The 13,731-nt window shown below is 28.3% G+C and overlaps 1 protein-coding gene and 1 long non-coding RNA gene across 3 annotated transcripts in view; one reads left to right on the top strand and one right to left on the bottom strand.

Annotated features, from left to right (window-relative positions):
• LOC129977480 (homeobox protein cut-like 1) overlaps positions 1 to 13,731 on the top strand; it is an 826,328-nt gene that overhangs the window by 327,682 nt on the left and 484,915 nt on the right. For both annotated transcript variants that reach the window (XM_056090683.1, XM_056090600.1), the window contains exon 3: positions 10,314 to 10,440. In XM_056090683.1, the coding sequence (XP_055946658.1) occupies positions 10,314 to 10,440 (127 nt within the window). The remainder of the gene's footprint in view (positions 1 to 10,313; positions 10,441 to 13,731) is intronic.
• The window catches only part of LOC129980807 (uncharacterized), a 240,026-nt gene that overhangs the window by 64,316 nt on the left and 161,979 nt on the right, over positions 1 to 13,731 (bottom strand). The window lies entirely within an intron of this gene.

Raw genomic sequence — 13,731 nt, 5'->3', positions numbered from 1 at the left:
GGGGAAAAACGAATATTAGAAAACTATAAAAAGGAAATATACACAGAAATTTCAATCTTCATCATCCAGTTATTCAATTGATGAAAAGTTCTACTTTCCTATAATTATTATTGGATTATTGAGTAATCTAATCTGGAATTTATCCAAAAGAGCTATGCTGGGCTATTTTGTTTCTGTGAATATGTATTTAGAATTTAAAGAAGCTGATTAGAAAGATTAGTTTATAAATTTTTGAAATTCATTCTATATTTACTAATAAATTGGAAGTTTCATATCATGTAACTTGCTCGTAAATTTGCTATTATTGCAACATTTTTAATTTTGCTATTTTTGCAATTACTTGAGACTAGAAGCTTAAAAATAATTTAACTGTCATTTTGACTGTTTTATCGTAAAAGTGAAATCAATAGTTTTGCTTTGAATGTAGAGAAACTAAAAGTGATCAAATATTGAAGAAAAACTTTATAAAAAATGTGTGCAATCTATAATTTAAATATATATATATATATTTAAAGTTTATGCAGTTGCATTGCAAACCTAAACTATAAATATATGCAATTATTATAGTTCAAATCATATTATGAAAAACCAACTTTAGGAAATCAATTATTTTAATATTTCCTGAAATTCTGACTTACAACCTGTCGATATTCATACGATGTTGGATAAGATGTTCATTTCCTACTAATAAATGATTTGAATTTCTTTATTTTTTTATTTTAATTGAAATTCTAACAAAATGGCTTCCTGTCTAAGAGTGTTATTTGAGTAAATCAGTGCCACATTGTAATAACCCACATTGTTCATCTATATTTTAGTATCTACATCCGATTTTATTATATTGCTAGTTGATAACTGTTAATGTTTTGGATTTAAATCTTTTTATATATAATATTTTTAACATAAAAAGCCTTTGTGAAAAAATATTATGCCATACAGCATATGCTTTTAATTAAAATATCTGTGGAGCCAGACGATTTTTAAAAACACCAATATCTAATTTTCTATATAAGTTACTAATATTTGTTATATTATCATTGAAATTTTGTTCACGGATGCTAGAGTATTAGAAGAATTGCCTTCGTTTGAGCGATTGACTTAAGTTTACTTTTAACCATTGTTAAATCTAAATAAATTATTAGTAAAAGGCGTATTAAAATAAAAGAGAGGCTTAAAAATTTGTGGTAGCTCAAAGTGTAAAAAATACAAAAGTCTTGTTAACTTTTAATTAATTGAATAGTTAATAAATTTTTTTGCACTTTGAAAAATTGCCAGTACTGTTTCATATAACAAGTGTTCAAAATTTGGTAAAATAGGAAATTTCGAAAATTGGTTGTTTAAGAGAGATATGTGTGGAATTTATATAAATATACATACATGACCACAATGACTTTTATTTATAATAAGATTTATCTTCATCTGCCAAGTCAATCAGTGCTATAAAACCAAAAGAATGAGCTTGCTCTTATGATTATTGAATCTAATTTTAGACATCCAGTTTTATTTATAATATTGCGCTTAAAAACAATGCTGTATTTTTTGAAGCAAAACCTCTTAAAAATTTTGCCTGTTCACTTATAAAAACATTATTTACAATTCACAAAATGGTATGCTAATGTACATTAAATAGTAAATTATCGCATTTTAAAATTAATCAATCTTACACGATATAAATGAGATAGGCTTCTAAAAATGTACAGCAATATTAGTTATGTTTAATATACATAAATAGAGACTGTTTATCTTTACAAAAAAATGTATTCTCTGACCAAACTTTGATTTAAAATCGAAGTCCATTGCTTTTTTATTTTTTAACTTTTCACATTTTATCACTTTTTATTTTTAAAATTTATTGTTCTCATTTTAAATTCAAAGTCAAAGAAATTTTATTTATTTGACTTTATTATTAGAAAACTTCACTCATTTCAATAAATTATATAATTTTGGGGATATTCTGTTGCATTGACTCAATTCATGACAATAATTACTACATTCACACAGTAGTATTCCATAATTGTTACGACATTTTGCTTCTGCCCTGCCAGTGATGTCATCGTGATTCCTGATCTTTGCAAAGGGTAGAGCAGTGATGCGCTTTTTGGCGACTACCTATTATGAACTCAGGAGCTGCAACCCTGCAAAGAAATTTCCTCCGCGAAAAGGTAGGCGAACACGGAAGATGCTGCTTCGTATCCCCCTTAATACCCCATCATTCTCTGCCCCCCTCACCCCCTCTCGTATCAGCTTGACGCAGTTTACTTCCAATTTGCTCTCAGGACTGCAAAATTTCTCGCCCCCCATCTCGCACCTTTAAACGCTCGCTTCCGTGCGCTAAAAGTTTTTGAATTTGAAATGACGGCAATTTATTCCGTTTGGGGGACTGCCCCGGCCCCCGTACGTGAGGAGGGGAAGAGAACCGCCCCTTAATGGTGCCAGGGCTTCTTCCAAATTGAATGAAAGAATAACACGGGGTGTAAAGAAACAGTCTGCAGAGAGAGTTTTATTTTCCTCGGAATGAATTGGATTTGTTTTTGGTTTACTTTAAGAGCAGGTTTCTGTTTTTCTCTTACTCTTTTAAACCTTGTGGTTGTCTTTGCCTCGTGAGTAAAGTGGACTCTAGAAGACAGACGTATATGTGGCTTCACGGGTTAATTTGCCAAAGAAATATCCATGCTTTTTTCGAAAATATGTATGAGTACAATGAAGAAAGGCCATTGAAGTTTTAAAGTGTAACGAAATCCTCTAAGTCTGTACCCAACATTTAAACCCATTACTTGAATGCTATAATAATTAAAATTCACACTAAGTGAAACCTGATTAACAAACATCCTGGTTGAGGCATCCCAAGTAGTAAACACTCCATTACAACTAAAGGAAACCAATGATTCCTATTTATAAACAATTGGTAAACAGATGTCAAGTATTTTATTTTTCCCTGCCATTAAATTTCATATCATAAATCCATTTATTTAAAAGTAAAGGTAATTTGTTCAATTTCCCTTTTCATAGTAAATACTAGATTTTAGTCCTGCTTCAAAGACATTCCTTTGCTGAAGTTTCATCTAATTTCAACAGGTGTTGTACTCGTCATTTGACCATGATTCAAAATTATGAGTCAGTTCCGAAATAATCCTCATATACTTCAAAACTGGAGATATATATAGCTAAATTAAGTACAACATCAAAAATTTGAGTAACTACATAGCATGGTCTAATAAAGATTCTTACACCCCCTCTCCCAACAATCTCTAAATGTAAAGATTATAGTAATTTGCATATTTAAAACAGTTGATAAAACCAAAGATCTGATGCTTCAACCACAGTCACTAATTTTTTTTACTAATCTTTATTTCAAATGAAATCCCATGATTCCACGAAACATGGTCAATGATCATCTATTTCCAGCCACTTAGTATTTCTGAGATTTATCTCAAAATATAATTCACTGTGCATTCATTGGGGAGTGGGAGCAGGAATTTGAACAGTTTATTCTGTCAAGGTTCCTGCCCCCACTCCCGGGTTCTCCGGCCTGTTCCTGCCAAGTTCCCCTGCCATAATCACTGTATTTCTTATTAAATTTCCTGACCGTTAGAAGCGTCATCACTGATCGCTTTTCCCTCACCGCTCTCGAATTCCGAGGGATATGGCAAAATATAACTCTGACAGAGCCTATTCTACCAATTTTGTTCTTCGGCTTATTTCGCTATCTTGAAAGTATAGCAAACCAGTAAGAAAATATTTTATGTTTCGTACTGGTTTGTTACGATTTCTATTTTAAATTATACTTCTATAAAATAATACTTTTTCTGTTGTGATAGGACGTACTTCATCAATATTGGTTGATGAGAAGAAATTAATATTGTTAATATTGCGTGAGAATAGCTGGTAGCTGAAAGTGTCTAGTAAATATTCATATTGTGTTCTATGGTGTTATATGTTTTTTTTTATTATTTTTTATGAAGTGCACTGTTTATAAGCACGTAAGAGATACTTTGGTTTGATGGACAGAGTTTCAGCTTAGAATTCGATTCAGAAACGTGTTGATTAAGAATATCTTATTGCATTCTTAAACATATGAAATTCTAATGAATGCTAGTATGCTAATAAAAATATTAATAATAAATAGAATATATTGAAATTACATTGAAGATATTTCTGGAAAATATTTTCCAACTTAAAATTTCAAAATTATTCTGAGAAATTTCTGATAAAGTAAAACTAAACTCAGTGGCATGACAGCCCATGTAGGCCACGGCCTACAGTGCCCATATCTGCTTTCTTGACTGATGGCCCTGGGGTGCTGGGCATATGTCCCGGTTAGGTAGTCAGCCTAACGCGGAACCTCCAGTTTTAGTTCCCAAGCATGCTTGGTCCTCAGTTTATCGACCCACTGAAGTGTTGAAAGGTTGAGTCAACCTTTCCCAGTCCGAAGATCGAGCCTCGGACCTGTGCGTTGGGTACCACTATGCGACCGTGCTTTTCTGAAAAAGTCGTGATCAGCAAAAATGATTAATAAAAATTTGTCTTTACAATCCTGATATTCAAAATTTGGCTTCATAAGTCTCTCTCTCTCTCTCTACATATATATATATATATATATATATATATATATATATATATATATATATATATATATATATATATATATATATATATAAACTCTATTCTTCCTAATCTATAATATTTTCCCATTACGAATGTTTAAAAGTAATTGATCGAAATGTTCTAATGTGGAAAATTTCCTAAATCTCAAATTTTCCAATGGTATATTTTATATATTTTATCCACAAAGGCTAATTATTTCAGAAAAATACAATAGAATAAATTCAAGTACCATCAGCATTACGTAACAAATGCCAAAATCGATGTCATAAAACGATGCAATGCAGTGTGTCAGTTTTTCTTTTGTGGCAAATATAATGGAATCCGAAATTTAAAGGGCATGTTCTGAATTGGTATTTTTATTTCCAGTGCTTATAATATTTAACGAATTTCTCAAAAACTTTTTGCAAATGGAGATATCAACAAATTTATATCCTAAGAATCACTTTTTCATATGGGAATGAATTTGTCGTTGATTTTTTTTTAACTACAAGAATGAGGTGCTTCGTAATTTCCTAACAGTATAGTTTATATCATCTTAAGTGAGTCCAGAAGATACATTGGAAGATAAATGTTAAAAATTGAGCCTCCAATAATTTTTAAGGTGGAAAACTTCGATAACTATTTTTATTTGAAACTATTTCTAAAAGCTTTTTTTAATTTATTTATTGTCTAAAGTTTGCGATGGAAACAATAAATACAGTTCTCAGAAGAGTTGCAAAATAAGGATAAAAATTAAAGGAAAAAATGGTCAAATAAAAAAAGTTTTTAAGAATATTTAATGATAAAGTGTTTTTTCACATTTATCCGTTTAGGTTTTTTTTAAAAAAAAAGATATTAAAAACATCTTTTCAAATCTGTTTTTTCATGAAAATAATGATAGACAGGATATGCAAAAGAAATTCTTAATTATTTATAATGAAAACGTCATTTTTTCAACCATTTTCTTTTGCTCATAACTTCATAATTTACTAATGAAATTCATAAAAAAATTCACGAAGAATGCTAATTAAAATTGCATGAAAAGTTTTAATTTTTTTTCTTCTGGTCGTTAAACGAGTAAAATTCGTTAATGATACATTTCAAAAGTATTTAATAAATTAAGTAAAAGTTTTATTTCAAAAATTGTTTTGACTCGATTTGCATTAAATATAAGCTGAGCTCTGAAAACCAAATTAAGCTTCAACTAGGAGGTGTAAAATTTTTTTTTAATTTGACGTGCAAGATAGATAAACCAAGAAAAAAAAACTTTATGCATACATTTACAAAATGCTGAAAAACACTTTTTTTTTAGTGTCATTTACAGCTGAAATATTTTAATAGTATTTCCTTTACTTTGAAATTTAATATACATTTATAATCAAACAATAGTTGCATATACTTAATAGGCTAAATTTCAGTATTGAGGGGGAAAAAATTGAAAATTATTTTTTTTCCTTCAATTTTTTCCTTTAAATTATTTAAAAAGTTTCAAATGAATCTCTTTTTTCACACTTGTCTCGCTTATTTATTGAGGAGATAAAAACAGAACTCTTAGTCTGTTGAATAATTGATATTTGTAGAAGTTGATTTCCTTTGTTTTCCTTTCATTTTTTTAAATTCTCACTGCTTTTTTTCAATTTATTTGCCGCTATTTATCGATTTCAACAGAAACTTTTAAATAATTCCTTAGGATTTTGAGAAGGGAAAGGAATAGAAATTCACATCGATTTATTAATTTAAAATTTGTTATGAAAGAATATATTAAATGTACGTAAATTTTTAGTAATGCATTTCACACAGTATGGGTGTTTAAAAGAAAATACAGTAGAAACTTCGAATTAAAAAAAGAACAAGAAAAAGAAAAATTATTTCAAATTCTTTACGATTTCTGGTGAGTTGTGCCAATTAAAATAATTTTAATTAATATTTAAGAAAAACTTCAATTCCTTGCTCAAATTTGGATTTAAAATATTTCACTGTTTTAGTCAAAGCTTTAAAAACTGCAAAATTTTCAATATTCCAAATTTATTTATTTTTTAAAAAAAGAATTAATTGTTCTCAATTTATGAAATCATTTTCGCAATTTTATATGTTTAAGTTTCTTAACCATACAATTTAGAACGTACAAGTTTTTTTTTTCAGATGAAATACATTATAAAAAGAGATCCGTAGGTACAGTGAAGAAAAATATTCAACAGTTTAAATCTTTTAAATAAAATCTTTCGCTTTTCATAATCCTAAATCATAAATAAAAAAATCCTTTAAAAGCACTAATCGAAATATGGGAAAAGCGAACACAGAAGATTTACACAAGAAAGGCAACGAATCGAAAAATTTATTTTTAAAACACAAAATGATATGATACAATCAAGACAAGACATCAAATGAAAAGTTCAAAGCTATATTAAATCTGAAAATGATTTCGAAAAATTCCAAGCTAGCACAAGAATTTAAAATAAATTTAAGCAGGGACGTTGTGATCGAAAAAAGAAAGAATTTTTATTACTTAAAAGCGACCGCACACCGCACTGTTTATAAACATTAGAAAATTAAATCGATAATACAATGACTCACTTCAGTAAATCGTCTGGTAGAAAACTCGCACGTGGAAGGACCGCGCCATCTATCGGATTTTATCTTTAAAGATTTGCCGAACACTTCATTTTCAAATTTATTCATTTTAACCGGTCACTAGTATCTCTAGACGCTGAGTGATATATTATTTACTGTTTATAGATGATTCTCACTTCAAAATAATATTGTAATGGGTCTGCGTGACAGAGCAGTATTAGGCCAATGGTGTTACAAACATATCAGACAAACTATTGACAGACAATTGGGTGCGTGATCACTTTCGTTAGCTGCTTGAATAGAGTAAATATTTTAGGGGAACCGTGTTAAGCGCTTGCTATCATGTCATGATGAATATCTTTGGCTCATGATATCAGCTACGGAATGAGCTGTTGATTCGAGAATTTGTTTATTTTTTTGGTGTTCCACGGTCAATCAATTCATGAAAAAATAATGCTCCGTATCGTATTCGAAATGCTTTTAGTGCATTGTTTGGAATTCGAGTTGTTAAGGTATCAAACAATAATGATCAAAACACATTTTTGTTTCAAATGTATTTGTGCTAATTCAGAATGTATAATATAGATCGCATTTGGGCAGAAATGAAATATTGTTATTCATCCGTGCAGCAAATATAACGATGAATATGTTGCAATATTTTTGTTTTCATGAAATTAGACTGAAAAAGAAATATTTCCAAAACCAGTGTCATCAAAACACAAGCACAGAAAAAGAAATTAGTAGAAATATTTTCCCCTAGATTTGCTAATCAGTTCAAAGTTAGTTTTCTTTGCTGTTTTAATTACACAAAAGCATGCTATTTAGATCAAATAGTCAGTTTCAATTTTTTTTCCATTCATTCCGAATTTTGAAAAATAATAATAATAATAATATGCATCAAACTTCCATTTTTTACGAAAATCTAATTAGTTTATAATATTATATTTATTCCTTTTTCCTTATCGTTGTATATGTGTAAAACTCTGATTTATACTTTTTATTTTTTTATAATTTCATAGATATAATAAATTTTTTAAAGAATTTGTCAAGATTTCTTTGTTTGAACCATGGCTAGAGTAGAGTGACGAAATGAATAGATAACACAAAGGAGAAGGAGAGAGCACGTGTTTGATCTGATATATTTTAAAAAGAATTGCAGACCTCAGCATTGATTCTTTGAGTAAATTAATAGCCAGAACAGTTACATAATTAAAATTACAGTGAAAACGGATTTCCAGCGATTAGGAAATTATTTTAAGAGCGTAACTAATATAAGTTGCCGTGGAAGACTAAAATAAGAAAATGTCAACATTCTCCGGTGAATATTGACATTCACCGAAATGGCGACTACGTGATTGCTGACATTCACCTGGGAAAGTCGACATATGTCAGATACCGATCTTTCCCTATAACATATACTATATATAATTCCAAAGGAACTAAAACATTGTATTAACAAATTCTTGTCTAAAACTAAGTAAGTTCCAAATACATTCTCAAGCTCTCTCTTTTCTATTTCTACCTTTATTTTCAGTACATCGTTGTCATCATAATTTGATAAAGAAATCTTGATCAAAAATCCAAATTGGAATATTTTCTTGAAATTATTAAAAAAAGAAAAAAAAGTTTATGTACTTAATGATTTTTTCTTAAAAGCTTATTTTAGTTATATAAGTAGCCAACAGTATATTATGTTAGGAACAGTATCACAATGGTGCATATTAATGCATTCATATATCATAATAATGTAATGCATCTATAATATAAAACAGAGCAAAGAAATCAAATTTTCGGTATCCTATTGATTCAATGATTCAATGAGAGTTTTGTTACATCCTCTCATTAGAACTACACCAAATTAAATTTAGTTTTTAATTTTATTGAGAAAAGACAATAAAAGAAATTTAATTTTTACTTTAAGAGATCTTCTTATAAATAAGTATTTGAGAGAAAATAGGAACTTTCCTCAGTGAAATATAAAAAGTAACGATTTTAAACTAATGAAGGTTCCGCTACGGTGCCATGAAGAAAGCTAAGGAAAATGTTGATGAGCAGTTAATAATAATTAGGATTTCACGTAATTGCCCTTGGTCAACTTCATATTCGTCGTGCATAATTTATTCCTATTTCATATAGTAATTCATGTTTTTAGTATATGTATTTTTTACTTTGCAAAAATAACTCTGAATAATGATTCATATTTTTACGATATTCTACAAAATTATTAATGTTTTTAATATGTACAATTTTACTTTACAAAAATAATTCTGCATGATGATTCATATTTTAGCAATATTCTACATAGTGATTTATATTCTTAATACATACATTTTTACTTTACAAAGATAATGAAATACTTTTAGGAAAGAAATTTAAAGTTTTTTTTTTAATAAATCAGTTTCAAATAAAAATTAATGTTCAAAGTTAAATTTTAAATTTATATTCCTAAATCTATACCTTCCATAATTACGTTTTAAAAATAAAAAATAGTACAATTTAGAGTTAATATTAATAACATTTACTAGTTTGTGGTAATTTTGTTTGGTAGTAATTTTTGCATTGTAATTTTAATAAAGCGATAGGGATTTTTTTATTGATTTTAGTTAAAAATTAAAATAAAATTTTAAACAATCTTTCTTATATTCATCACTTTCATTCATATAGATCATTACAACCACAGTTGTAAAACAATTTTTTTTTTTTAAAATTTCAGTATATATTTAACATTTTTGGTATTTATTGATTAGAAAGTCTTTTAATAAAAAAGTATTACGATTAATAGGAGAGTGCAAGGAGCCGTAAATGTTGGTTAATTTTGCAATAAAATTGTTATTTTTAAAATTAAGAGTATTAAAAACAAATTCAATTTAATCTTTGTGAATGTTGCTGACACATGCATTAATTATAAATGCTAGGAATCAACATTTAAAAAAAATTTTAAGAAATTGAAATATGAAAAAAATTGTTCTATTTATATTATTGGTAGGGATTCCTGTATTGGATTCATCATGATAATAATAACTCGAAGTAGAATATGAAGATTCATGACTGGATTTGTATGATAAGTATTTGTATACTTTCCAAAACAGGATTTACTGTGAAAGGACCTTAAATATTTGCATTTCAGTACAAACAGCCTTTATGTTTCTTTCTTTCAGGACATAAGAAAAGCTGTGGTGCCACTATTGAAAAGTTTCCAAGCCGAAGTGGATAGTTTGTCCAAGAGAAGTAAAGCAGCCGAAGCGGCCTTCCTTACCATCTACAGAACCTTCATCGAACTTCCAGGTGGGCGAATTACTTCTCTTTGTCATTTTTACAGCTCATAGTCTCAACATGCTGAATCAAGAAATTGATTGAAACACTTTCTTCAATATGAACGAGATACCTCATCCGCCATTTTTTATTGAGAATTAAAAGCAATGTAGAATTTTTTTTCCATTGGGTAGATTCTTAAGCACTATTGACCAAGTAGTACATATTATTGCCGAGGCTTATACAATATTGTGCGATATTGTATTTTTAGTATTCATTAATATTATAAAATATTGCAAATATATTGTTTAATATCATAAAATATTGTACAATATATGTTTGCTACTAGGGTATCAATGACAATTTAAACCAACGGTATCAAATATATAATTTAGCGCTACAATCAATTAAATAACTTCGAATGTAAAATTATTTTATTTAAAAGCTATCTATATATTTGAATACAATCGATAATTTGAGGAAAAAACAAATATTGGTATTCTGCGCATTAAACTCTGCATTTAATCCTAATATGGAAGCATTCAACGGCTCTAAGATTTGTTACATGCTCAGCTTTCTAACCACTGTCATTTTGAATTTCAACGATTACGGAACGTGATGTTTCATCGTAATCTAATTGCTCAGGTAGACAATAGACACAATTGTACTTCACATTCTTGTCCCATCATTTTCTCCATATTTCTTTGTACATTTTGAAAACTGATTTATTTATTGATTATGAACAGCTATCCTCAACTTAAGCTAAATTAAAGACAAAATTTTACTTTACTTGCGTGATTTGAATTTTCGTTTTATACAATATGGAGAATAGATTAGATTTTGAGATATATCCTTATTGTTAATTTCAGATTTTTCGTAAAAAAAAAAAAAAAAAAAAAAAAAAAAAAAAAAAAAAAAAAAACTTTGCATACGTGTTTCTGTGCTTCAACGTAACGTGCAAGTCAGCACTTATCATGAATATTTTGTAGATAGAAAGTCTATTGTTATTGGTTTTCAATACGGTATGGAAATAATTATTGAACATTTTTTTAGTACGATTCTTTCAACGGAGTCAAATTTTAACAAACAGTATTGACTGTTTATATTGTTAGATATTCTGCTCATTTGGGACAGATAAAATGATCGAAAATAAGCAAATATTGATTGGTAATTACCTAAACCGATACCGTTTCCTTTATGTAAAATGATCATTCAGTGATAACGGGTTTTCTACCATGTTGTCCACTCTGTATCGATTTTATCGAAAAAATAGTATTGATCTGAAAAGTGCAATTCAGGGAAGCAGTCCACTGTCTGATGTTTCTTTTCAACGTCATTCTGCAACTACTTATGCGTATATAAGCAGTTTCGTTTTAAATATGAAATAATTGTAAGTTTATGTTAATTCAGCCAAAAACTATATAATTTCCTAGACGTAAACAGCATATATTCGATCCAGTCGATATAATCAATAGGGAAACTTATTTAGTTACTAGAACGGTACGGCTTTTTTTCTCGGATGCATTATCTTTTCTAAAGATAATCGATCCTCTTTTGTTTTTCCAGTAAACAAGGGGAAAAAAAGTGGGGGAACTCGAAAAACAGAGAAACTGATTACTTACAAAGGAGATGCGGGCCATGAATCGCTGAATCAGGAATTTTACTATTGATTAATGCATTGAACAAAAAAAGTCGAGTTTATTTTTATAAAGGGATGTTTGTTAAAAATATGGCAATTTGTATTTTATATTCAGTCCATGATTTAATTGCATAGAGGACGGAATTGAGAGGTTAAAAGCAAATTTTAACAGAAGTTTCTGATTTAGGATATAATTTCGAGGACAAACAAAAAAAGACACTTTCAATAAAACTGAAATAAGAAAGCCTTGATTTGATTTCGCAGAAAGAAGTATAAGATTAAAAAAAATCATTAAAAACAACTTCCACATTTTCCAACTATATTTCCATGCATTTCGAGAAAAAAAAATAATCCCAGAATTGATAAAAATTAATGTTGGTTAGTTCCGAACTAATTTTTTCCCCAATTACTTAAGAATAAAATTATGAATATTGTTCTTATTTTAATAAACTACCAACTTTTTATTTTACCGAAAAAAGCATTGATCTCAATACATTATAATAAATAATATTTTTAGAATAATAATTTGATTATGGCTGATGCATTTATGAAACTAATTCCTCGAAAGAAAGTGCAGATTTAATCAATAATGGATTTACTTTATCTAGTAAATACTTTATTCGCCAACTTAGTAACAATTGACTTTTCTTTAAAAATTCTCAGATCATCAATACCATAAAATAAAATGAAATGATTTCTTGGAATAAAAACGTTGACACTGCTTCTAGGCTTTTCGGTTCTATTTATGGGCATTATCCCAAAGAACACAGTATTGTTATCAACAGTGCAGAATAATTTTCCAAAGAGGGTACAATTTAAAATCTAATCGTCTAAAAATCTTAAAATCTAATAAAAATCTAATATAATTTCAGTGCAATTTAAAATTTGATCGTTTAAAAATTTTAACATAGTATTATGAATAAGTCTGAAGTGATATTGATGGGGGACATCAAATTGTAAATCATACTTAAATAACAAATAAAATTCATAATTCATAATAAAATATTTATAATTGTGTAACATTTACTTTACATCGTAATAAAATTATGACTCTTATTTATGAATTTAATTTGCTTCAGTCTTTTGATTTGTACCTGTCACTTTTTATAGGTAATAAGATAAATTTTCTAAAATTTTGAAAATCTGATCAATGGCTTGAAGTTTAATAACAAGATATTCATAATTTTCTGTTCATGCAACCTATAACACAACTTAAAATGAAACGCTCCATCACTGCTATCAGGAATAAAACAATTTTCATAAATTTCGATACATATTTAAAATTCGTTATTTCTTCGCATTCCTCCTTTAACTATAAATAAATCTAATGACGTAACGAATGTAAAAGGGGCCCGGAGTATAACATGATTTCCGCGCCTGTTTCCAATCATCATCAGCGATTAAAACGTGTAAACAGCACTCTCCCTATTAGCACAAGATATTGTTTTCTCGATATCTCTATAATATTATTGAATATTCTACATGTCGAACAATATCTTAAGAATAGCACAACAATATTATTACAGATTTTATGCCAATAGGGCGATATAATAATATTGCCCTATTGACATAAATATTATATGTTATTAATATAATATTTATTTATTTATTGTTCTGTCGTTATATTTAATCTTAAAAAGTGCCATAAATATACTAATGTTTCATCTCCATGGTGTCCCCAAGAC

Source organism: Argiope bruennichi, chromosome 1 (genome assembly GCF_947563725.1).
Source record: "Argiope bruennichi chromosome 1, qqArgBrue1.1, whole genome shotgun sequence".
NCBI lineage: Eukaryota > Metazoa > Arthropoda > Arachnida > Araneae > Araneidae > Argiope > Argiope bruennichi.
Note: the sequence above shows the minus strand (reverse complement) of the source record. Positions and strands in the feature narration are given on the sequence as shown.